General features: G+C 46.2%; 2 protein-coding genes across 3 annotated transcripts in view; both read right to left on the bottom strand.

The window, feature by feature from the left end:
* The window catches only part of LOC129194678 (neurexin-2-like), a 543,165-nt gene extending 537,461 nt beyond the window's left edge, over positions 1-5,704 (bottom strand). The window contains exon 1 of the mRNA XM_054799950.1: positions 5,534-5,704. The gene's annotated coding sequence lies outside the window, so the exon portion shown is untranslated. The remainder of the gene's footprint in view (positions 1-5,533) is intronic.
* Positions 5,705-7,653: 1,949 nt separating this feature from the next.
* LOC129194771 (RAS guanyl-releasing protein 2-like) overlaps positions 7,654-23,890 on the bottom strand; it is a 26,088-nt gene continuing 9,851 nt past the window's right edge. The window contains exons 6-17 of one of the 2 annotated variants that reach the window (XM_054800150.1): positions 23,607-23,757; positions 23,368-23,541; positions 21,952-22,068; positions 21,352-21,633; positions 21,204-21,278; positions 21,007-21,126; positions 20,809-20,924; positions 20,595-20,736; positions 18,795-18,831; positions 16,982-17,140; positions 9,278-9,340; positions 7,654-8,237 (exon numbers count right to left, since the gene is read on the bottom strand). In XM_054800150.1, the coding sequence (XP_054656125.1) occupies positions 9,282-9,340; positions 16,982-17,140; positions 18,795-18,831; positions 20,595-20,736; positions 20,809-20,924; positions 21,007-21,126; positions 21,204-21,278; positions 21,352-21,633; positions 21,952-22,068; positions 23,368-23,541; positions 23,607-23,757 (1,432 nt within the window). In that variant the 3' untranslated portion in view covers positions 7,654-8,237; positions 9,278-9,281. Of the gene's footprint in view, positions 8,238-9,277; positions 9,341-16,981; positions 17,141-18,794; positions 18,832-20,594; positions 20,737-20,808; positions 20,925-21,006; positions 21,130-21,203; positions 21,279-21,351; positions 21,634-21,951; positions 22,069-23,367; positions 23,542-23,606; positions 23,758-23,890 lie in introns of both variants that reach the window. The other variant, XM_054800149.1, reaches the window with a different exon arrangement.

The following is a 23,890-nucleotide window of genomic DNA, read 5'->3' as shown; positions in this document are numbered from 1 at the left end:
GTTGTTGTCAGGGCCAGCCAGTGAATGAATGAAGGTTGTGCAGGGTTTTTTTGTTTTTCAAAGCGAAAAATGTATTTTGGAGTCAAGCATGCACACTTTTAAAGGCCTCATTGCTTTCAAGAACGTTATATGCACAAAAGGTTTTTAATCTTAACCCTCGCCCCTCGAAGAACGGCAAATTAAAAATTGTTAAATGTGTGTGGTCGCCTTTATCACATGTAGACTAGATAAGTGGGAGGTGCACGGCTATTGTTGGCACGTGATAGAATCTATAGGGCTCTGTCAGTCACTGGCTGGCTGCTGAATTCAATCCCCTTTCAACAACCTTTTTCGCATTGCCGTTATTGCACCGTTGCAGAAAACAGTAAAAGGTGAGGTATTTTGCTGCATGCTTCGAATGGGAAAAAAGTAGCTGCATCTGGTGGACAATAGTAACAATTCAAAATATTTTCCAAGCTAGTATGGGAGATTTCCAAGTCTGGCATAAATTTTTCTTGTTTGTCTATATGTGCCCTGCGATTGGCTGGCGGCCAGTCCAGGGTGTACCCTGCCTTTCGCCCCAAGTCAGCTGGGATAGGCTCCAGAATACCCCCGCGACTCTAGTGAGGACAAGCAGCATAGAAAATGCATGGATGGATGGATGGTGCTCTTCCATCCGTCAGCACCCCGTGTTTTATGTCACCTTCCTGTCCATTTGTCACTTAGAGAAGAGACAACACCCAAGTGTGACTGCATCACTTTAGTAGTCAAAGCACCACTGGATGAAAAGTGGATTGAGTAGATGTAAAGGGTACGTTTACATGCAACGTATCAAATATTAAAAATGTTTTTTGTGTCTTTATTGACAGATTTCACATAAAAACATCGCCACTTTTACTCATTTTATTCCAACACCTTTACTGTTTTTGTTGTTACAGGTGGGCCTTGTTTTACAGTGTTTGGTGTTACAATGGTTCGTGGTTACAAACACACTCCCTTAAATTATAAATACTGTACAAAAAGAAAAAGAGAACTAGTTTTGTGCGCGTGACGGAAGAATATGTAGGTGGAGTAATACATGGGCGGAGTCATACGTAGCCACGCTCGCTACACTGAGGAAGAACAGCGCCACTTTTGTTCTTAACTTGTGAACTTTAACCTCCATTATGTCGCACAAGCGTGAGGCAGACGTTTCTGGTGGCAGCGCATCAACAAAAGGAAAGTGAAAGGAAAAGTTATGTGATATTGACATTGTAAAACGTTCAGTGGAGAAGCGGCAAAATCAACATTAGCTGCATGCCCAGTCCAAGCCGCTCAAACACCTCAATCATCGTCACAGATAGAGACGGTATTCTTGGACATGTGTAAGCTCTCTTATGAAATGGAAAGTGATAATTAAGCAGCGAGGTGGTCTCATTATTGAGACTTATTCCTCCCAACAAGCATGTCTGTCACTCCCTTCCATAGGGACAGAAATAAGGAGTTCTTCTCTCTTTTTCACTACCGTTTCATTTTAATGATTGTGTTTAATCTTTTTATTACTGCATTTATATGTCATTCATGTGTTCTGTGTACACTGAGTGACTTAGGAGTTAATTTAGGTCTAATTAAAACACTCAAACTTTAAATGACAAAAATGTAAAACAAGTTTCAAGATGTAAAAGATATGGTGGAACTGAATTACATGTGATAGGCATAGAGAAGTGGTAGGATTAAATAAACCACAAGTTGTGGTTGCTCAATTTCAGGAAAAGACTACCCCCTTCACATAACCATCGGAGACATTAATACAGTGTTCCGTCGTTTATCGCGGGGGATAGGTTCCCAAAATAGCCCGCAATAAGTGAAATCCTCCAAGTAGCCAACTTTATTTGTTACAATTATTATATGCTTTAAGGCTGTACAAAACCCCACAATACACTTTATACACTTAGAGGCATTAACATTTTCTCAAATTTCTCTCTCGTTTAAACACTCTCAAAGTTCTAATTTCTTTTGAATTTTAGTGATCAATCTACAAGGTTGGATACAAGAAACTATGAAGTGACTCACGCGTATTCACTGCTCTGACCGTGACTCGCCCTGCGGCGTTCAGCTGTAGCGTTTTAGTATTGTTGTTGAAACATATTGCTCCTGCCGTCGTCCTCCTTCTCGTCCTACTCTTTGAACCAAAGATTCATTTCACCGGTGAGCTTCTATTGTTTATTGGCTGTTAGCAAGCAGCTCACACAGTTAGCGTGTTTGCAAGCGACTATTGACCACAACAGGAAACGGCACGAAGGAGATTGATTGACAACGGTCTACAGCCAATCAGGATGCAGAACACAACAGCTTAGCCAAGAATGTTGCAGCTATATATATTTAGCTGGCTATTGTCTACTGTGGGTTCCTAATATGCTTGTATAGGCACATAAACACATGGAGTAAGTGGAGCTGCACATGTCTTCAACTCTCACATGAGCATACAACACCCTCTACTGGTAGCAGTAGTAAATACAATAACAGACACATACAACAGAGCACCCATAGATCACTCTAATACACCACAAGGACGCAGAACACAATGCGCTTTCATACGCTGTAAAAAAATATGCAAAACTGCTCTTCAAAAAGTCCGCGAAACAGCAAATCCACGACATGTGACCCGCGGATGTAGCGAAGGAACACTGTATCGCAGTGACTGCATTCATTGTGAGCTGCTAAAACGCTGTAGCACTCCATTGTTATTTTGATTAAGAAAAAAATAACAGCTTGTGTCATTGTCTACTAGCAAAACACTGTTATTGTGTCAACAAACAACCAAAAAAACACTGTTTTCAGTTAAATAGAGTCGAGTGTAAGCTAATCCATCGTCCTTAAGCCTTTTGGACTGCTTTTACACAAATAAACACATGAGACGGTACAAATGTATTTTTCTTTTCTGACAAAAGCATAAAAGAAAAGTGCACACACAAAAGGCATTTTTTGTGTGTGCTTTCAGCTTGTGCGTGGATGTGAAAAAAAGAACTAAAATAGGGGACTGCCAGCTCACAGAAATCAAGCATGACGCCACATGTCAGGTGTTATATATGCAGCGTGTTGTACAGTATGCATGTTTGATTCTACACAGGCAGCTGTTATTTGCATTGTGACGCAACCCAGACAAGTTGTTTGCTGGGAGATGGGGGTGCACCACTTTTTTAAATTATTTTGCGGGGGTTTTTTTTGTTTTGTTTTTTTAATGGGCGCCTTACCAGCAGTCAATATGACTTGCACAGCTCAACATCTCCACCAAGTGGTGAGCCTTAGCCCGAACATCACTTTGGCTGAAGGTGAACACTTGCAGGCAGGAGTCATTGATGCCCACAAAGAAGATGTGCAAACAAGACCTAATAAGGCGTGGTTCTCTCCTTGCTGTCAATCATTTGTTTGACATTTAACATGTTGCCTCTTCACATGCTACTATATTGCAGGGGTGTATAAACTTTTTTCATGGAGGACCGAAATCAGAAAAATGGAATAATGCTTTGTTTGTTCTTTACCATTTTCTTTCATGTTCAACATGCAAAAATAAATGAAAGTAATTCAAGGGAAAAAAGTCAACATCTCATCTTTGTGTTATGATCATCTTGTTACGGCAGGGTTTCAGCTACATGCAATGGATCGTGTCGTACTGCCACAGTAAAATAAAACCTGCCACACCTTGGAAATGTGTTTTTTTTTGGTTTTCTTTTACATGAAAACAATGTTAAGTAATACAGTGTATGAATGGACATATATTCTACATCAGGGGTGCCCATTACAGCGATCGCAAAGGTAGTGTTGGTCGCGTGTCACCCACATCATAAACTTGTAGATGTCATATGACATCAGTCGGCTGACATTAAGCCTCCTCCTAATTCGCTCTTGTGCCTTGGCGGGAAGAAAAAAAGTGGAGAACAGATGTCCCCAGCCACACACGGATAACGCAACTTTTATCTTTATTATTCCAATTACGGATGTTTTTAGCTACATGGTGATCCCGAACAGCTCCAGATGATGTTGTAGTGTAGAGGTTTGGATTTGTGTGAACATTTTATCACCGATCCATTCCATTTACGCAAGTGCCAAATTTACAAGCATCGCTGGTCACAGGTGGAAGTTACTAATGCTCAAAGTTTGTAGGAGAAATGAAAGGCTAATAGCAAATGAGACAAGGTTTCAAGGGAATCACAGTGAGAGTGAATGGCAACGTAATGTATATAGCATTTTTTTTAACAATACTAGCCTTCACAGCATCGGTAGAGAAAAATTCTGGCCTGTTAAGGCCCGGGTACCAAATGCAACACCGGCCACCGTGCTACACCAAATCTTACAACATGACAAAAGCTGTTGAAAAAATAAAGTCATTTTCCATTATGAGTGACTGTTTTTTTTTAAGTCAGTACATAGCTTCTGCAATTTTAAAGGAATACAAAGAAGCAAGCTGTTAGATATATAAAATAAAATGTAATTAGTAAATAGCAACAGATATAAGTAATATAAAATAATTAACAGATGTTACGGATGCCGCAAAGTAAGTTGCATACCACAAATGGCTCCCCAAACAGACTCTGGATACCCCACTAGATTGCCAATACATGCAGCACAAATGGTCTTCTCCAGAGCAAATTTATTTCTAATAGGCCCCCACCATCTGTTCAGGGGGGCAAATTACATCGTTGCTATGCTGCGGTTGAGCTATCAGGGCCTAAAATCTTTCACCTTGGTGGCAATCAAGGTCGCAGCAAGAGCCAGCTAACAATGTGAGGTTATTTCTATCCTGCCTTCATCAGGGCCTAATTAGCTGGGGCGCTATTCAATTTCCCTCAATTGCCTTTTTTTTTTATCAATATCAGTTCTACAGGCTATGAATGGGTCTTGATGTGGCTGACTGGAGGGGTGGGGTGTATCAACCAGCTAAAAGAGATCTTCAATGCTCCACTTTAAAGTGGATAGCTAGATGTGGCGGACAATCAGTCAAACCAAGGAGAGGTTGTGAGGTTTGATTTTTTCAAGTAGGCATTTTTGTGATGCAAATATATTACTCTTTTGAGCGCATTTTGTTTTGAGAAGCCAAACTCCTTACTTGTGTAACCCCAGCAACTTGGCTCTTCATCACTGAAGTCCGACCACAACTGGACTTGTGATGCCCAAGTGGGGGGTGAGTCATAGTGATGGAAATTTTGGCTCGTTTTAGAGAGCCAGTTCTTTTGGTTTGGCTCCCAAGGGGTTCCTCATATTTTTTTGTTGTCTTAATTTAATTTATTACCAAATGATGTGTACAGTGTTCCCTTGTTTATCTCGGGGGATAGGTCCCCAAAATATGCCGCAATAAGTGAAATCCGCCAAGTAGCCAACTTCATTTTTTTACAATGATTATATATGTTTTAAGGCTGACAAACCCCTCACCATACGCGTTGTACACTTTTCTCAGACAGGCATTAACATTTTATCACATTTCTCTCTTCTTTAAACACTCTCAAAGAAGTTCAGACCTTCGTTTGAATTTAAATGATCAACCTACAGGTAGGACACAAGAAACGAAGTCACTCACGTATATTTTTTTCTCCTGTGACCGTGCCTTTTCGTCCTGGCACCGTTCCACTGTACTGTAGCATTTTTGTATCCTTGTTAAAACATATTGCTGCGGTCCTCCTCCTTCGGACCGAGATTCAGTTACAAGCTAGCAAACAAGCAAACTAGCAATGACACAGGAGACAGGTAGGGCAGCGCCACGGCGATTGATTGACAATGGTGTACAGCCAATCAGGACGCAGAAAACAATGGACTGTGCAGACGTACAAGTGAGGGAAGAGAGAGAGAGAGAGAGAGCGAGAGAGAGAGACAGAGAGCGAGAGAAAGAGAGAGAGAGCGAGAGAGAGAAAGAGAGAGAGAGAGAGAGCGAGAGAGAGCGAGAGAGAGCGTGAACTCGGAACTCAATCGGCCCGCGCCATCAGTAGCGCATGCGGAAGGACCAGTCAGTTTAGCTTTTTTTTTCCAATCAACTTTATTAATGCCTTACAAATTACACTAATGGTGCATCAAACCATGGGCATTAAAAAATAACAGTTGGATAACAAAAACACATAAAATAAATCATACAGAAATCGAGATTAAAGAAATAAAAACGTAAAAGAAAAGTGATAAATACATTAAAAAAAATAAAGATAATAATAATAATAATAATTAAAGCAAGATACACCAAGGGACATGAGCAATGGAAATTAAATTGAATTAAGGATATTGAAGTGGGAGCACAGATTTACAGTCTTGATAGCTTTCTTGTTATTAGCAGAGGATATTGATTTGAAGTACAGCTTCAGTTCTTCAGTTCTTTCACACTCCAGATCCTAATGACCAAAAATGCCCTCTTCCAAAAAAGCTGCTGTAAAAATATATGTATTATTTTCCACTTCTTTTTTTTTTTTTGCTGCATGCTTTGAATGAGATAAAGTAGTGCCACTTGATGCACAAATATAAAAATTAACAACTGAAATGTTGTCCTTTTATTAGTTTAAAGGGGACCGACTATACTTGTACTCTACGCTCCTGAAGACTTCCGGCCAGCTGCCAAACCCCTTTTGTCCGATTACTTACACAAAATAAACAGAGTTAGGACACTGATAAATTGTTACTTACAGCTTGCTCTTCTGGCTCTTCAACACGACCAAGTAATGTTGGAAAGGCGTCGGACTTCAGCAACAGTTTGGCGGATAATCCAGCTTCGTATTGGCCCATGTTCACAAAACAGTGAAATGCCGTTGACAGATGAGCATATTTTACAGTTTCTGGCCGGGAATCGGCAACTCTAACCACTTCTGCCTGATGCTTGCCTCTTTAGGCACACCCGAACAAACATTTCATGGGCGCCATTGCTCGATGTGCGAAGCAGAGCGGGGGTGCTGGGCATGCCCATATAAGGAAGTCTGGGTTGCACTGACGTCAGTGGAACTCAGTGTTAAAAAAACTCTTTCAGGGCTCACTTCCAAATGCGCAAACGTCATTATCTGACCCGTTTGCATTGTTTCAAACTAGAATACAACATTGTAGCAACATTTATAGGTCAGAAAAGAGGAAAAAGCCTAAAAGGTCCCCTTTAAGATAAATGTATGTTCAAAAATGGCGTTTTCAGTGGTTTTCAAATAGGACAGGTTTTGTCGTTATTTAAGGAACAGAGATAATTTAAAAAAATGGAAATGAATACCTATACTTCTTCAACACAGCCAAAATAGCTTGAAAAAAAAAATGATTAGTACACAGGTAGTTTATTGAGGAATGGTTGCCTTTCAGTCCAATAATTAGCCAAATGGGCCCAATTACACACACTCCACAAACATGGCAACACTGATAAGCCAATATTTTGCCACAAAGAATCATTTTCCAAGCAAGTATTCTATATTTCCAAATAAAGGGACATTCTTTCAAAAAAACAGTGCTTATCCTTCCTTCATCACCCTATGTTTTATGATTTGTCACTGAGAGACATGAAATGCGGTCTTGGCAAGCCTTAAATGAAACTGCATCACTTTCGCAGTGTCATAGCACCATTGGATGAAAAGTGGGTCGAGGGTAGAGCCGGATCAATGTGCTTGCACTGAATGGGACACGGTCCAGACGAGTCCCAGACTGACTTCAAGTCTTAGATGTGGCACTGACCAGACTAAAGCAGACATGTTCTTCTTTTCATCACGTATGCTTTATTCATATGCACTAACAGGCGTGCTAATAACAGACATCCTTCAAGCTATTCACACAGAAGAAGCATCTCATTCAGTAACATACCAGCCGCTCACAATGTGGCACTCCAGGGATGAAAGCATCTCCACAGGGGGAAGAAAAACATGCTCGTCTCCTCGCGGAGTAAGCGATAATTTGGCGTGCAACAACAACAAAAAAATCACTTCAACATGCAAGCTTGCATCAAAATAAGTAAAATAAACACTGCTTTACAATTAAATGACACTTGACGGTTCTGCAAGGAGGTCAAACACAAGGGTCATGCCACTATCGCTAACGCTGTTCAAGGTCCAAACGCGTGCAGACATTTTGCACATGAACACATCCCATGAACACTAACTGGCACGTCCATGTGAGTCCAGTGGAGCTGCTGTTGGGATTGTGTGTGTGTGTGTGTGTGTGTGTCCACAGTGTAACTGCAGCATCTCCAGTCCTGTGATGTTACTCACAAGACGGCCTCCTGCACAGTGCACACCAGCAGCCACAGGACCTCGGACGACATCTTTAATACTTCAAGGCTCCTGCAAAGAAAGAGATTTTAGGTACGCCTGCCCAATGTGGTCCAATGCAAGTGTCGTAAATGATGGCTCAGTTTCATTTAACTCTCCAAAGTCCTACAATAGTGTTTTTCTAGAAGTGTGTTGTCAAAAATCTAGCTTTGATCCTGGATTTTTAAGTGTTTAAAATTGCTTTTAGTAAGCTGTACTGGGAGCACACTGTTTTGTGTGTCTGTAGCTTTAATGCTAATGAGTTGTGTCCACGCCTGTCTTCAGCAGTGTGTGTGTCTCCAAGAAGCACTATTGTCCACTTTTTTAAAATACACTTTTTACATAAACACTGTAACGCTGCACATGTCAAACGTAATAGATGTCATATATCACATACAGTACAATGCAATACTGAGCGGACACCGTAATGGCTATGACTGGTCGATTTTTAGTAGATTATTTATTTTAGTACATTAATGTGTGTATAACTCGCCAACGCCTATTGTGATTACAACATTTGCAATAAAAGTGAGTGTTGTAAGACACTAATTAGTTCCAGCTCTAATAAGACTCTCCTTAATTGCCATTGTTCACTCATGACGAAAGAAGCTAACAAATGACACTAACCCCGGCGTTATAGCAGAGAACTGCATGACGGGCGTTTAACCGTTACACAGAATTTGGAGAGGATCACAAAGGCGTAGGAAGAGACTACACAGTGACAACACAGAAACATAAACCAGCATTTACAGTTCCCATGTCTGTCGGTGACAGATAGTTGGCAGAGCTCCGGACCGTATTTTAAGATGCGCAGTGAAGCCTGTTTTTGTTTTGTTTGTTTTTTCTACATGGAACTTCAAGACACAAGTGAGGGAGATGGTAGATTATTCTTGGTGCTCATAAACGGGCTCTAGCGTCACATTATTACTGTTAAAACATCATTAAAAAACTCCATTTTGAATATAACCTGGGACCTTTGACTTTATTATTGTGCATGAAGTGCTGCATTATACTTAGACCTGCAAGCAATGAGAGAGAATGACAGCATGAGGTATGAATAGTTGTCTCCTCACCTGCTTATAGGTGAATGTCAAACACTCCTCCTTCCACTGCCTCTATGTCCTCTTCAGCGATTACTGGGCAAAACAAAGAACGCACACAAGCAACACAAGGTTGATTGGTCTATCATATTGGTAGAAACAGGCAATGAATCATGGCTTTTGTCTGTTTATCTCGTCACTTTGTTGTGTTGGCCCAGCGGTGCTGCTTAACCCGCCGATGAAACGGGTTCATGCCGACATAAAACAGCTGCTGGATGCCGGAGGCGGCGCAACACTTTGGCTGTCGTCGGATGAAAAAAAAAAAAAAAAAAAAACATCTGTGAGTTGGTGGCATCGCCGCAGTGAGCCAATCACATTTCCATTGCAAATGAGCCGCCATTGTTTTTAGGACTCTATCTTGCAAATGCACCGTTTGCTGCGAGGGAGACAAAAGCGCTGTGGGTGGCTGTTGCCGCCATGACATGAAAAGACTGAGACGCAGCAGCTTAAGCTTGGCGGGATATTTCCAAGCGGATGACAGCACAACTCATGACTTCATCATCTCATTTAAGTGAGCTCATCAACTCCCTGAAAACGGTGATGATATTGCCTCTTCTAGGTTTGGCAAAAACTACTCAAACAATTTTTGCTGAACTTTATGGAGGAGTCGTACACGGACCAAGGAAAAAACATAACTCATTCAATAGCAAAAACGTATTTATACGTCTTTGTAAACCCGAACGCCCAATCCCAACAACGTATTTATACGTCTCTTACATTTTTTTGCGCAAGAGGCTAAACGAGGTGTTGCTGCAACTCCTCATCAATGGATTAGACTTGAGAGCAATTTGAATGCTATAATAACGGCCACTAGGTGGCAGAAGTGCATTTGATAAGCGCTGAGAAAGGCTAAACACACATGACAGGAAGAGGAAGCCCTTGCATAAAGGCTGTTGCATTGCGTACCACACGAAAAAGAAATCCGCATTGTAGGGAAATTTTAACGCATGCACACACATAGTTCAGTTCGAAATGTGACAATTTTAAATATTTCATGGCGTTATTTTTGTACATAAATTGTTATTTTGATGTAAAACAAACCCTTTTTGTGTTGTTTATGTTGGTATAGTGGTTTAGATATTAGAGCTGTCACAAAAGCAAAACATATTTGTGTCAAAGTGAAAGTTGTGCTTGAAATGCATCATTTCACAAAAAGCTTGTTTTCTCCCTTTTCTGGTCGGGAACTAATATTTTCCTGCTGATTACCAAAGAACGGAAAAAGGTAGAAACAAACTTATTTTTCTGATGAAAGACGGGAGTCTAATCCTTCTTTTGGTAGGTTCCATGTTTATATAGCCATAGAACACAATATTCTGCATGCCTTGAAAGATCAGTCAAATCGTCTAAAATGGCCGGTACTGAACGGGTTGAAAAATGGCTGGGATTGAATGAATTAAAATTTGGTACCCACACTAATCTGTCTGTTGGCTCCAGCCTCAGTATAAAAAACACGGTGTCCCCAATGGGCTGTGGTCAAAATACTTTAGGAGACTTAGGAGACATGCTCGCGTACAGGTATACAGACTGTTACATTCCATGTCCTCGCTTGGTTCCTGCCTTCTCCTTGTTTTCCCTCTCTCTTCAGACCCTACACTCCCAGCGGGAGGCGGAGCTGCTGGACGCACCTGACTCCAATTCACACCGACCTACTTAGGCCCTGTGCTGCCAGCTGTGAGGCGTCGGATTATTGTACCTGCTGCTACACCAAACGCCCGAGCTTGGTTCTCGCCGGTTACTTTTTGCCTCCAGCAGCTACCTGCCTCAGCCAGGGTAAATTGTGTTTTTGTTTCTCATGGTACGTTTTTCGCCATCGCCTTTTGTTCCAGTTTTGTCCATTAAAGACTCTGACAAAGACCTGCGCCTCTCCTCGCCTCTGCATCTGGGGTCCAAACAAACACACGCCACACCGTAACAGAATAATCCGACCAAAGGATTATGGACCCCGCGGAGACCGACCCTCTCAAGCGAGCACTCCACAACCTTGCGCATCGCATGGGTCAGCAGGAAGAGCAGGTTGGTGCACTGGGCGCCTGTGTGACCAACATGGCCGAGCGACAGGACTCTCGGTTGAAGACCCTAGAGACCCAGATCAGCGCCCTCCTGTCGGCTGTTCAGCTCAGCGCCGCCTCCACACCCCTTCCTGCAACCGATGCGACCCCTTCGCTCCCCGACCTTCCTGCGGCCCCTGACGCCGGCTCGCCCTCCATTTGCTCCTTGCTCTCAAGGCCTGAGCGCTTTTCTGGGGACACCGGTGACGTACGCTCTTTTTTAACTCAGTGTGAACTCCATTTCGAGTTACAAGCAGGGGCCTTCCGCTCTGAAAGGGCCCGGGTGGCGTTTGTCACCTCTCACCTGTCTGGACGAGCGGCGGCCTGGGCCACTGCCGAATGGGGGCGCCAATCCCCCGTCTGCTCCTCCTATGCAGTCTTCTCCCGAACTCTGGAACAAATCTTTCAAAGGACGCCGCCAGGCCGCGAGGCTTCGCGTGCACTCTTTCGTCTCCGCCAAGGACGGCGCAGCGTATCGGACTACGCCATAGAGTTCCGTGCGCTTGCAGCCCAAAGTGACTGGAACCCCGCGGCACTTCTGGATGCATTTTTTTCAGGACTATCAGACGCCATCAAGGATCACATGATCTCCGTGGAATCCCCTTCGGACCTGGACGACCTCATTTCCCTGGCTGTCCGGATGGATAAGCGCCTCGCCGCCCGAGAGGAGGATAAAGGCCATCGACGGACGCCCTCAACATTTCCCCACGCCACAAACGATGACGGGGTGCGCCACTCCTACACCAAGTCACACGGTGCTCTCCCGGGCGACGAGCCCATGCAACTTGGAGGCAGCCGCCTCACGCCGGCAGAGAGGAATCGACGCCACCAGCTGCACCTCTGCATCTACTGCGGCCAAGCTGATCACCCCATCGCCCGCTGTCCGGTTCGCCCGGACCGCCATCGCTCTCCAGCAGCCAGCCCGCCGCGTAGGAGCTCCTCGGCGCCGGTCCCTGCTCCCAGACGCGCCACATCGACGCTGTCGGCCAGCCGCCTGCAACTCCCAGGTACGCTCTCCTGGTCCGACAAGGACATAGACATCATGGCGTTTATTGACTCTGGGGCGGACGACTGCTTCATTGATGAAGCCTTTATTAAACGCTTTTCTATTCCTGTAACTCCGTTGCACACTACTAAAGTAGTTTGCTCTCTCGATGGGCGTCCTCTGGCTGACGTCACCCATCAGACTGATTTTCTCTCGCTACGCTTATCCGGCAATCACCTCGAATCCGCTAGGTTCTTTGTTATTCCATCTCGCTCAGCCCCTGTCGTGTTAGGTCTAACCTGGCTTCTCAAGCATAACCCTCACATCGATTGGGCTAAACCCGCTATCCTCAACTGGAGCGCATTTTGCCATATTCATTGTCTTAAGGCTGCTCGCCCGCGCCTCGCCGCCACCCATTCCTCCACCCCCGAAGCTATCGACCTATCCGTAGTTCCTACTGCCTATCACGACCTCCGGGAGGTGTTTAGCAAAGATCGCGCTCGCTCACTCCCCCCCCATCGCCCGTATGACTGCCCCATTGACCTGCTGCCTGGCGCAGCACTGCCGGCGTCACGTCTTTATAATATTTCCCGACCAGAGAGGGTGGCTCTGGAAGAGTACATTTCGACCTCGCTCGCCTCTGGCCTCATACGCCCATCCTCCTCACCGTTAGCAGCAGGGTTTTTTTTTGTGGAAAAGAAAGACAACTCCCTCCGCCCGTGCATTGACTACCGCGCACTTAATGACATCACAGTTAAAAACAAATATCCTCTCCCTTTACTAGACTCTGCCTTTGACTCCCTCCACTCTGCAAAATTTTTTACCAAACTCGACCTGCAGAACGCCTACCATCTAGTTCGGATCCGGGAGGGGGACGAATGGAAAACCGCTTTTAATACCCCTCTCGGTCACTTCGAATACCTCGTCATGCCTTTTGGCCTCACTAATGCCCCTGCTGTATTCCAAAATCTGATCAACGACATCCTTCGCGATATGCTCGGCCGCTTTGTTTTCGTTTATTTAGACGACATTTTAATTTTTTCCGCCACCCTAGAGGAACACATCCAACAGGTCCGGCTAGTCCTCCAGAGACTTCTTATAAACCGGCTGTTTGTCAAGGCCGAAAAATGCACCTTTCACGCTCCCTCTGTTTCCTTCCTGGGGTTCATTGTGGAGAAGGGGCAGCTCCGAGCCGACCCTGCCAAGATTCAGGCTGTGGTCGAGTGGCCCGCTCCTACAACAAGGAAGCACCTTCAGAGGTTCCTGGGCTTCGCTAATTTCTACCGTCGGTTTATTAGAAATTTCAGTCGAGTTGCAGAACCTCTGACTAAGCTCACATCCACTAAAGTACCTTTTCACTGGACCCCAGACGCCAATTCTGCTTTTGAAAAACTTAAGACACTGTTTACTTCTGCTCCCGTGCTCATTCACCCTGACCCCGCCTCTCAATTCTTTGTCGAGGTGGATGCTTCCAACACCGGGGTGGGAGCAGTTCTCTCCCAGCGCTCCACCTCCGACCACAAGCTGCACCCCTGCGCTTTCTTCTCACGCCGCCTGACCCCCGCTGAGCGGAACTATGATATTGGCAACAGGGAACTATTGGCTGTCGTCCTGGCGCTGCAGGAGTGGAGGCACTGGCTGGAGGGTTCAGAGGTCCCCTTCATTGTGCATACGGACCATAAAAACCTTGCTTACCTTCGATCCGCTCAAAGACTGAACCCCAGACAGGCACGCTGGGCCCTTTTCCTCAATAGGTTCAATTTCACACTGACATTCCGCCCAGGCTCCCAGAACGGCAAACCAGACGCCCTTTCCAGACTGCACTCCCCTCCCTCCGAAGAGGCTCGCCAGGAATCTATTTTGCCCCAGTCCCGCATCCTCGGGGCCCTGCAATGGGATGTTGAGAGGCGGGTTGAAGAGGCCTGCAAGGACGACCCCCGCCCAGAGAACTGCCCTGCCGGGCGCCTGTTTGTAGTCCCAGGACTGCGCTCGGAGGTACTGCGCTGGGCACATGAGTCTAAGTTGGCGTGCCACCCAGGAGTGTCCCGCACCATGTTCCTTCTCTCGCAGCGGTTCTGGTGGCCTTCCCTTCGTGCGGACACAAAAGCATTTGTGGCAGCCTGCCCCAGCTGTGCCCGGAACAAGCCGTCTCATCAGGCTCCGGCGGGACTCCTTCGCCCGCTGCCCATTCCCTCCCGTCCATGGTCTCACGTGGCTCTGGACTTCGTGACAGGCCTCCCACCGTCCTGCGGCAACACAGTCATCCTGACGATGGTGGACCGATTCTCCAAACTGGCCCACTTCGTCGCCCTTCCCAAACTCCCCTCTGCCCTCGAGACGGCTAACCTGCTGGTGCGCCATGTGTTCCGGCTCCATGGCATTCCCCTCGATGTGGTCTCTGACCGGGGGCCACAATTCTCATCTGCGGTGTGGAAGGCTTTCTGCAAGGCGCTAGGAGCGTCGCCCAGCTTGTCGTCCGGTTACCATCCTCAGACTAATGGCCAGACGGAGCGGGCCAATCAGGACTTGGAGGCCGCCATCCGATGTGTGTGCCATCAACAACCCGCCTCCTGGGCCCTCCACCTCCCCTGGATAGAGTACGCCCGTAACACCCTGGTTTGTTCTGCCACCGGCCTCTCCCCGTTCCATGGGGCCTATGGATATCAGCCTCCGGCCTTCCCCTCGTTGGAGTCGGTTTCTGCAGTCCCCTCTGTGTCGTCCCACCTACGGCGTGCTCGCCAGGCATGGCGCAACACCAGGGCAGCGTTGGCACGAACGTTGGAACGGAATCAACGCCTGGCCAACCGGCATCGCACGGTCGCTCCGGATTATAAACCGGGACAAAGGGTCTGGCTGTCCTCCCGAGACCTTCCTCTCCACACGGATTCTAAGAAGTTACAGCCCAGGTACATTGGCCCATACACCATCGAACGTATCATCAATCCCTCCTCCGTTGTGCTTCGCCTCCCGGACTCCCTCAGGATCCACCCGGCGTTCCACGTCTCCCTCCTCAAACCGGTCACTTCCAGCGACCTGAGCCCTCCCGAGGTGCCTCCCCCTCCTCCCAGGCTTGTCGACGGTCACCCAGCATTCACGGTCAAGGCCATTTTAGACGTGAGAAGAAGGGGCAGGGGTTTTCAGTACCTGGTAGACTGGGAGGGGTATGGTCCCGAGGACCGCTCCTGGATCGCTCGCGCCCTTATCTTAGACCCCACTCTCTTGGCAGACTTTTACAGCCGTTTCCCGGAGAAGCCAGGTAGGCCGCCAGGCGGCGCCCATTGGTAGGGGGGGATACTGTTACATTCCATGTCCTCGCTTGGTTCCTGCCTTCTCCTTGTTTTCCCTCTCTCTTCAGACCCTACACTCCCAGCGGGAGGCGGAGCTGCTGGACGCACCTGACTCCAATTCACACCGACCTACTTAGGCCCTGTGCTGCCAGCTGTGAGGCGTCGGATTATTGTACCTGCTGCTACACCAAACGCCCGAGCTTGGTTCTCGCCGGTTACTTTTTGCCTCCAGCAGCTACCTGCCTCAGCCAGGGTAAATTGTGTTTTTGTTTCTCATGGTACGTTTTTCGCCATCGCCTTTTGTTCCAGTTTTGTCCATTAAAGACTCTGACAAAGACCTGCGCCTCTCCTCGCCTCTGCATCTGGGGTCCAAACAAACACACGCCACACCGTAACACAGACATCCTCAACGTCGTATAATCATTAGACAAATGGGCAATGACTTATTAGCTATTACAGTACTATTACAGTCTGTATCTGTTGTAAATATTTTACATTTTCTGCACGTATTTAGTACTTTTTTCTTATTTTTATCACATGATGTATTTTTAACATGCTGCTGCTGCAAGGAGATGTTGCCAAACGGAATTTCATTGTACCCCCTTGCAGTGACAATAAAGCTTCTTCTTCTTCGATCAACTCAAATTCAAATCCAGATACAAAGCTACGAATCTCTCTACTTTCCCAGTAATTTCTGTGGCATAACCGTCTTATTTTACTGACATGCTTTTATTTTGAAGGCCGGACTTGACCAGATGCAGTAAGTGTTGCACCGAAGTTTGCCCAGTGAGCCCGAACATCAGAATTGTTGCTGAAGTGATAGAAGCCACACATAGATACAAGATATGACCACTTTCACTCGCTGTCCTTTCTCTCCGTAGCCATCGCGAGTTTCTCTCTTCTTTCCCCAAATTTCCCACTCGTTCTTCCGTGTTGCTCGCATCACTTCCCTCCTGTCCGCTTCTTTCGTCTGTCTGCTGTATTTAGAGTTGCGATGTTTAGCACCAATGCACAGATTTGATTGGCTAGTCAACAGTAAAACGATGTGTCGACTAAAAAAAATTGCCATTGACTCATTTAATGGTCGACTAGGCTGACTCACTAGCTAAAATATTTTTAAGAGATGTTTAAGATGTTTTATGAGACTTTTAGACATGTTAAGGCCTTAAAATCAAATTATTGGCATTTAGACTTTTTATGACCCCGCGGATTCCCTGAAATTGTGTATTGTGTATTGTGTATCTTCACATCTGTCCAGGCTAACCCACCTTGAACCCTCGCCTGTAGCGATAGGCCTCCAATTGCCGGTGACCATGAACAGAATAAGTAATCAAGGAAGTGGTAAAAAAGATCCTACCAGTGTTCTGGAGATTGGGTGGAGGGTTGGCAGGAGGCGGGAAGCTGTAGGATCTGGCCTGAAGGGCCGGCGGCGTCTCGTGGCTGATGCTCTTGGTTCTCTTCCGGCACTCCACAGCCAGACGGCTTCGGCAGGCCTTGTGGCAGTTGACCCCGCAGGCTGACGCATCAGTGGGGTGGGACGACGGCAGGGAGAGGTGTCGGAAGAGGAGCGGCGGGCGTTGGGACATTCGGAGGAGGTGGAGGGAGAGACGGCGGCGGTGAGTCGGGGGGCGGCAGAAAGACATGGAGCGGGGTGGAGAGAGAGGATCAGACAGAGGGACGGGCGCCACAGGCAGAGCGAGCGGCAACAGAAAGCGGCTGCTCCACGGCATGCACACACATGAGCACTGACACAAACACACGGCGATGCCAACTGGGCCCGACAACATCTCGGCAAACCACGGGGAGTCTGAACGACGGGGTAGGTATTTGAAAACATAATTGTTCATTTTTTACATGTTAAAAAAGTATATGTATACAGTCGTAGCTCACAATATCGCGGTTTGATTATCGCCCCCCCACTATATCGCGTTCTTTCGTAAAATCAATTAATAAATCATCACTGTTTCATGGTACATTATGGTCTATTATTAATCACAACATACTGAAATACAAGTGATATGTAATATCCTGGTCACTAGATGGCAGTAATGACAAAACTTTACCCTAACACGGCGTGAAGTCAGCCATGGCATGTCTGACATGATAGAGTGAAAAAAAGTTCTCCTCCCATTTCGTGTGGAAATGGTAAGTTTTTGGCTACATTTGATGCTAACTGGTTCGCTCGCTAGCTAGCGGCCGTCTGGAGTCCCTGCAGCATAAGAGTTGCACAATGTGTTGTAAACAATGAATAATAGGAGTGTAAAGGTGCCTATAGGCATGTTATTTCACGTCTCCAGTGTGTGCGTGCATGCACCGGTATCTCCAGTCGGGTTTTGGGGACAGGGCTCCCGGCTGGAGCTTGCGGGTTGCGTGCCTGGAGAGTGGCGGGGCATACGTGCATTTTCAGTGGTCAAAATGCGTGCCTTGGTGAAAAATACTACAATATAGAACCTTTAAGCTCACTATAACAGCTGAATGTTGTGTTCGCTGCAAAAGAGTGGCTTTAGATTGCATTGATATCACAATGTGTGTGTTGTGTTGTCACTTTGGTGTCCAAACATCCAAACTGCTAGTTGTAAAATTCCTCTCTTCTCTAAATAAAGTCCACTGACCTGAAACACACCAAAAAAAACAACACACACACACACACACACACACACACACACACACACACAAAGCTTGCCGGATGATTCATTCTAATTATGTCCCTGTCGATGGCGCTATAGAGCTCTGAGTGTAAGCGAACACTGGAAATTGGGATAAATGGCGGTGAACCTTCCTTCATTAACTTATTGATGTACTACAATAGGGTGGTGTTTGTGTGTGTGTGTGTGTGTAATGACGTTTCAGTCAATACACATGCCAAACACGCATGGACGTTAACGTTGATGTATGATGCCACACACGTCTGACGGCGGTCAACTTATCATCACTTATTGACCATTGATGACGCTTTTGCTTGGCTTGAGGCTTGTATTCAAACGTGTATTTTGAAGCTGCAGTGATGCACGCGGTAAAAAGAGACAGCCCTGCAGCTCTGTGTTGATGTCCGGCTCTGCAAAGGGTGTGTATGTGATGGCTGAGAATCAATCGTGTTAGTGCCTGTGCTTATGAGTGGGCCATGCATGCCTATGCAGGATCTGATGACACAAGGTGAATGACCGTCTTACCTTTACACTTGTAGCCCTGCTTGTAGAAGCCCCATATCTGCAAAAAAGAGAGGACAAGGCCATGAGGTGGAACGCCTCATGTTATTTGAATGGGATCTGATTATATTGACATGTAGTATATCTAATTTACTAAAAATAAGCAACACCTTTAGATTTATGTTAGCGCACACTTCATTTTTAGGGCCACTACAGACAGCAATAAAAGGCTTGAAGCAAGAAAAAAATCCACTTAGGTAAATGGTTTTGCGGTTCAAGACACCACTAAATTGTCAAACACACACTTACAGTATCATGGACAATCTCTATACCCCGTATTGATCCCAGAGTGCTAAATGAAGGCAGTGAAAGAGGGAGGGTACGCAATGTAAGGTGAGATGAGCTTGGTGGGACAGTCGGAGGAGGATGGAGGCGGGCGGACATCAAGGCGCGCACACGACGGGGGGAACAATGACATGAAAGGGAGATCACACACGGCCCTGGAACATCTGAGGAGGCAGAAAATATCCTGACCTCTTCACACACACACACACACACACACACACACATACACGCACACACACAGCACATGCATGTATACAAACTCACGCAGTGGGCAACAAAGTCAGGAAGGTTAGCTCAGCCCACACTGACTGACCTTTACTGTCTCTGTACACCATGACACAATGCAGTTGTTATGTTTGCAATTAAGGTTGGGATTGGAAGCTTCTCTTATTTGGCTGTATATTTACCCTAAAGTAGTCACAGATCTTACTCATAAAAAGTATCTTCAGCCTGAATGGCTTCTATCTGTCTTTCCCAGCGACAACAGTGACGTGTCATTTTGTTCCTGCGCTTCCTGAACTGTGTGTCATCATCTTTCAGCTTCCGCTCACCATATGCACACTTATACATACAGCATACGGTGATGTGGAGTTGGCAAGATCCACAGAACATATTTGTATGTTTCCTCTGACTGTGCATTCAGTGACAAATACATTTGAAACGGTATATGGAAGGTCCCCAATTACACAAAAATGGCTTTAATTGATGTTCAAACAGTAATATGTGTCACTAGAACCTGTTTATGAGCACCAAATGTGAGGAAAAAGCCATCATTTCCCTCACTTGTTTGTTACACTTTTGAGAGAAGAGGCTCTCAAACGCTCGCCTTTGAAATTGCGAGTTTTCATGAAATGAAGGAAAAACCTCCTTCCTCACGGATGATCGCTTCGTCAGTCAGCTGCGGACGTGGGAGCTGTGGGTTTGACCATGTTGTTTTTCTTCAGCGAATAAGCCAACCTAGCATGATTTTGCTGTTAAAATGTGAGTGTAATGTTAGCATTTTAGCTCACACAGCTATGCTCGTGTTGCTCACGTTTGTGTCCTCCTGTCCCACTGCTTACTGTTACGTTAATGTATGTGATATAGTACGGCATCGCTTAGCCTATGAGTTCTGTTTTCAGAACCACAGTTGGCTTCTGGCTTACGCATGCAATATTCCGAAATATGCCCTTTAACAATACCAGGGCTGCTCTCATTACAGCCCACTCACCTGGACAGAAAATGTCAAGGGCCACACACACACACACACACACACACACATACAGTGTATCACGACCACAGAGGAGGGTTATCATCACACATATCCTCCCAGAATGCAACATTCTGCAGTTTGTAGATCAATATAATTGGCTCTAAGCTGACCTGGCAGTCTAAATAATCAAGTGTGTCTATGCAGTTCTCTGTTTGGCCTTTCACCTTTTCTAGAATGAACATTCAAAATTAGCCTTTAATAATAACTTTTGAACAAAATCAACTCACAAAGCCAGCGCAGTGCTCACAGAAGGTGGGCTTGACGTAGGTGGCCTCGCTGAAGGTGTGGATGAAGCCCATCTTGCAGTTGAGCAGCGAGCTGGCCCTTGTGAAGTAGTCGATCATCTCCTCTTGGCTGATTTTGCCATCTCTGTGGAACGGTTAGCTCGGGTTACGACACATCGGCCTTGTCTACCGCCCGGAAGAAAAGAATCTTCCTCACTGGTTCTTGTCCAGTTCTCCAAACTTGCTGAGGTAGGGGAAGTTGTTCCTGATGTCCTCAAACTCGTCTCTGGAGATGTGGCCGTCACCGTCTGTGTCAAAGTTCTTGAAGACGGACTGTAAGCAAGGTGTTTGGAAGGGTTAAGGAACCGAATAAAGAACTGCTGGGGGGAGAAAACAATCGGTTAGTTTTGGTTACCTCCACCATCTTCTCTATGTGCTTCTTGATGACCATTGGGTCAGCGTTAGGCTTTACCGACACAGCCCACTCATCGATCATGCTGGGCTTGGGGTCCGGAGCTGGGGTGGAGCTAGAGTTCTGCTAAAAACGCAAACAGTTTTCCCACATTCATTTCAGGACTGAAAAGTGCTCTAAAGGTCAATATTGGTGCGCACCGCTTGCTTGCGAGGTTCTCTCTGCAAAGACATCTGGTAGATCTCCTCCTCTGTGTGATACTGGTCCAGAGACACCTGCGCAAAACAGGAAGAGACCCATATGGATCTAGACAGCTAGCGACAGCCTGCATCCATCTTCAGCACCCACTGTCAGCAGGTTCAGCAGGTCTGTGTTGGCGTCAATGTTGGGCGGCGTGTTCTGGATCAGCGCCAGCTCCTGCAGGATAGCGTACAGCTGCTGGGTCTTGGCCAGGTTTACCCGCGTCTTCTCCTTGTCGGCCCAGTCTGGCAGAGCCACGTGGACGGCGATCAGGTCCTTCAGGTGCACACCCAGGATGGGGAAGCGGAAGCCGGAGCTCTCAGAGAAGCGCTTGCGGTACTGGCTGTAGTTGCCGCATGATGTCACCAGCTCGATGAGGCTGTTAAAAACCTGAGATGATGGATGCTCAGTGAGGAAAATCATTATTTGACCCCCAGCTAATTTTGTAAGTACACCTTACAAAGATATGAACAGTTCCACATTTTTATGGTAGGCTTATTGTAACAGAGAGGGATAATGTCAAAATCCCCCCCAAAAAAACATTAAATAAAGGTTATAAATTTATTTTATATGAGGAATATAAGTATTTGAACCCAAACATGGCGTGGTATTTGTTGGCAAGCACTCAGGTTTTGGTTGGGGGGGGGGGAACTTGCAGGCACTACTCAATGAAGCTCCACAAAATACCAACTAATCTGTGATGCTCACCTTGTTGGTTTCAGCGCTGATGTGGGCCTGCGTGTCTTTGAGGCGTGAGATGGAGCTGTTGCTGAGGCCGCCTACCACCGCCATTAGCGTGTTGAAGTTCTGCAGCTGCAGCAGCTTCTGTTTGGAGTAACGGGAGGAATTAATAAACAGTGGCTGCAGATAACATTCCAAGTGAGAAGACTTCGGGAAATGTATGCAAAAATGTTCAGCAGCCCATAGCTGAGTGCTTCAACCTGGCTGCATCAAAGCTAGCATATTGTGAATGGCGCTCAGCGGGGCCTTACGATGCCCTTCAGCCTGCGCGGCGTCTCCCTGCACAAAATCGATGGGGTCGCAGCTGTGTGGGAGGGACGCTGGAGGGGAATAATCTCAATTCAGGTCACACGTTTGCAATCAGCCTAGCCGTTTGCAAACCAGCATACAGCACGTGGCCGGGAAAAGGATCGGTTTTGGGATTTTGGGAGCATTCATCCTTAAATGGTTGACAAAATACACCGCTGATTGTGTTCCAAAGCTGCATGTCTGTACTAAATTAATCTAGTTGTTGAGTTGTTGTGTGCCCTTCATATGGAACGCGACAATTGCGCCCCGAGGGAAGCTCTGAGAAATTCCGGCTGTCATCGCAGCCCTCTGTGCTCCCTTCTGTGCAAATGAAATCAGCACCAACATCATTTTTGTCCCAGCGTGTACTCTCCGTGGGCACGGCGGTGGAATACCAAAGCGGTTTAGAGGCCATTTAGACAGGAAGGGAATTAACAACGCGTGGGATATTTAACGCCATGGCGCACTGCAGCTTAAATCAGTTGCCTCCAAATGAGAGGACGACACCAAAGCAGATGATAGCATCAGCAGAGGCAATATCAATTACCGCAAAGCCTGGGACTGAAAGGATGACGGGGAGCCATCACAGGACCATATAAGGAAGTCATCTCGCAGCTTGTATGGGAATGTGGGAGATAGGAATGGCAAAACAGGCGTCCTATGTTAGAAATTGTGTACAAAAGTTCAAGATAACCCAAACGCCACTTAAATATTCACCTTTACACACCGTTTGCTTTAAAATACTTACCATTTTTTTAATTAAATGCACAATTCTGTGCACATATAAACCGTGGGTCATATCCAGAAGCGTGAGGATGTGTTCATTTGTCATATTTATTGTTTCTTTCTCACTGAAAGTTTCCAAAGTTTGCCGCATCTCATCTAATCATAGGCGTTACCTTTACCCACCTCTTCCAAGTCTGCGTGATTGGTCTATTTAGTGGGTCTGTTGCTGCTCAGTTGTTTTATGACCCACAAACATCACACCTCTTTTGTCTTGCATTATTAAATAGCATATAACAGCTGGATGACAGATTTCTCAAAATAAAAAGATGATATGAAAATGAATAACAAGCACTTCAGTTACTGTTTTACCTGTGCCACTCTGATGAAGTGTGAGATGACGGAGGCTCTCTGGGTCGCCGTGGGCTTGCTGAGCACCATGAGCTGGATCCACTGCGAAACGCTGTTGAAAAGCGTGATGAAGCGCTCCAGCACAGGGTTGTCCACCGTGCAGCCGTGCATCACAAAGCTGTGATAGTCCTGAAACTACAAAGAAAATGGCTTGAGCCGGAAATGTAGCCACTTCATTAAAAAATTGCGGCCTCACTGACCAAAATCTTGCAGAAGGATTTGTACTCCAAGTAGGTCAGGTGCTCAGCCAGTTCACAGGAGTCAAGGTGGTCAAAGAGCAGGGACATTTTCCTCTTTTTGGACACGGAGGGGACACGCTGAGTCACTTGACGCTTCCATTTGTACGACGGCCTGAAGGCAGCAATACAGACTCAGCATTGCACAAGCAAAAATGGCTACAAAAAGGAAGTACGTACATGCAGAAGTTTGTTTTTATTTTATTTGTTAGTGATGTGATCTCCGCAACATCTGCTCCAAGCATGTC

Source organism: Dunckerocampus dactyliophorus, chromosome 15, assembly GCF_027744805.1.
Source record: "Dunckerocampus dactyliophorus isolate RoL2022-P2 chromosome 15, RoL_Ddac_1.1, whole genome shotgun sequence".
Lineage (NCBI taxonomy): Eukaryota > Metazoa > Chordata > Actinopteri > Syngnathiformes > Syngnathidae > Dunckerocampus > Dunckerocampus dactyliophorus.
This window is presented reverse-complemented; position numbering and strand designations above follow the sequence as displayed.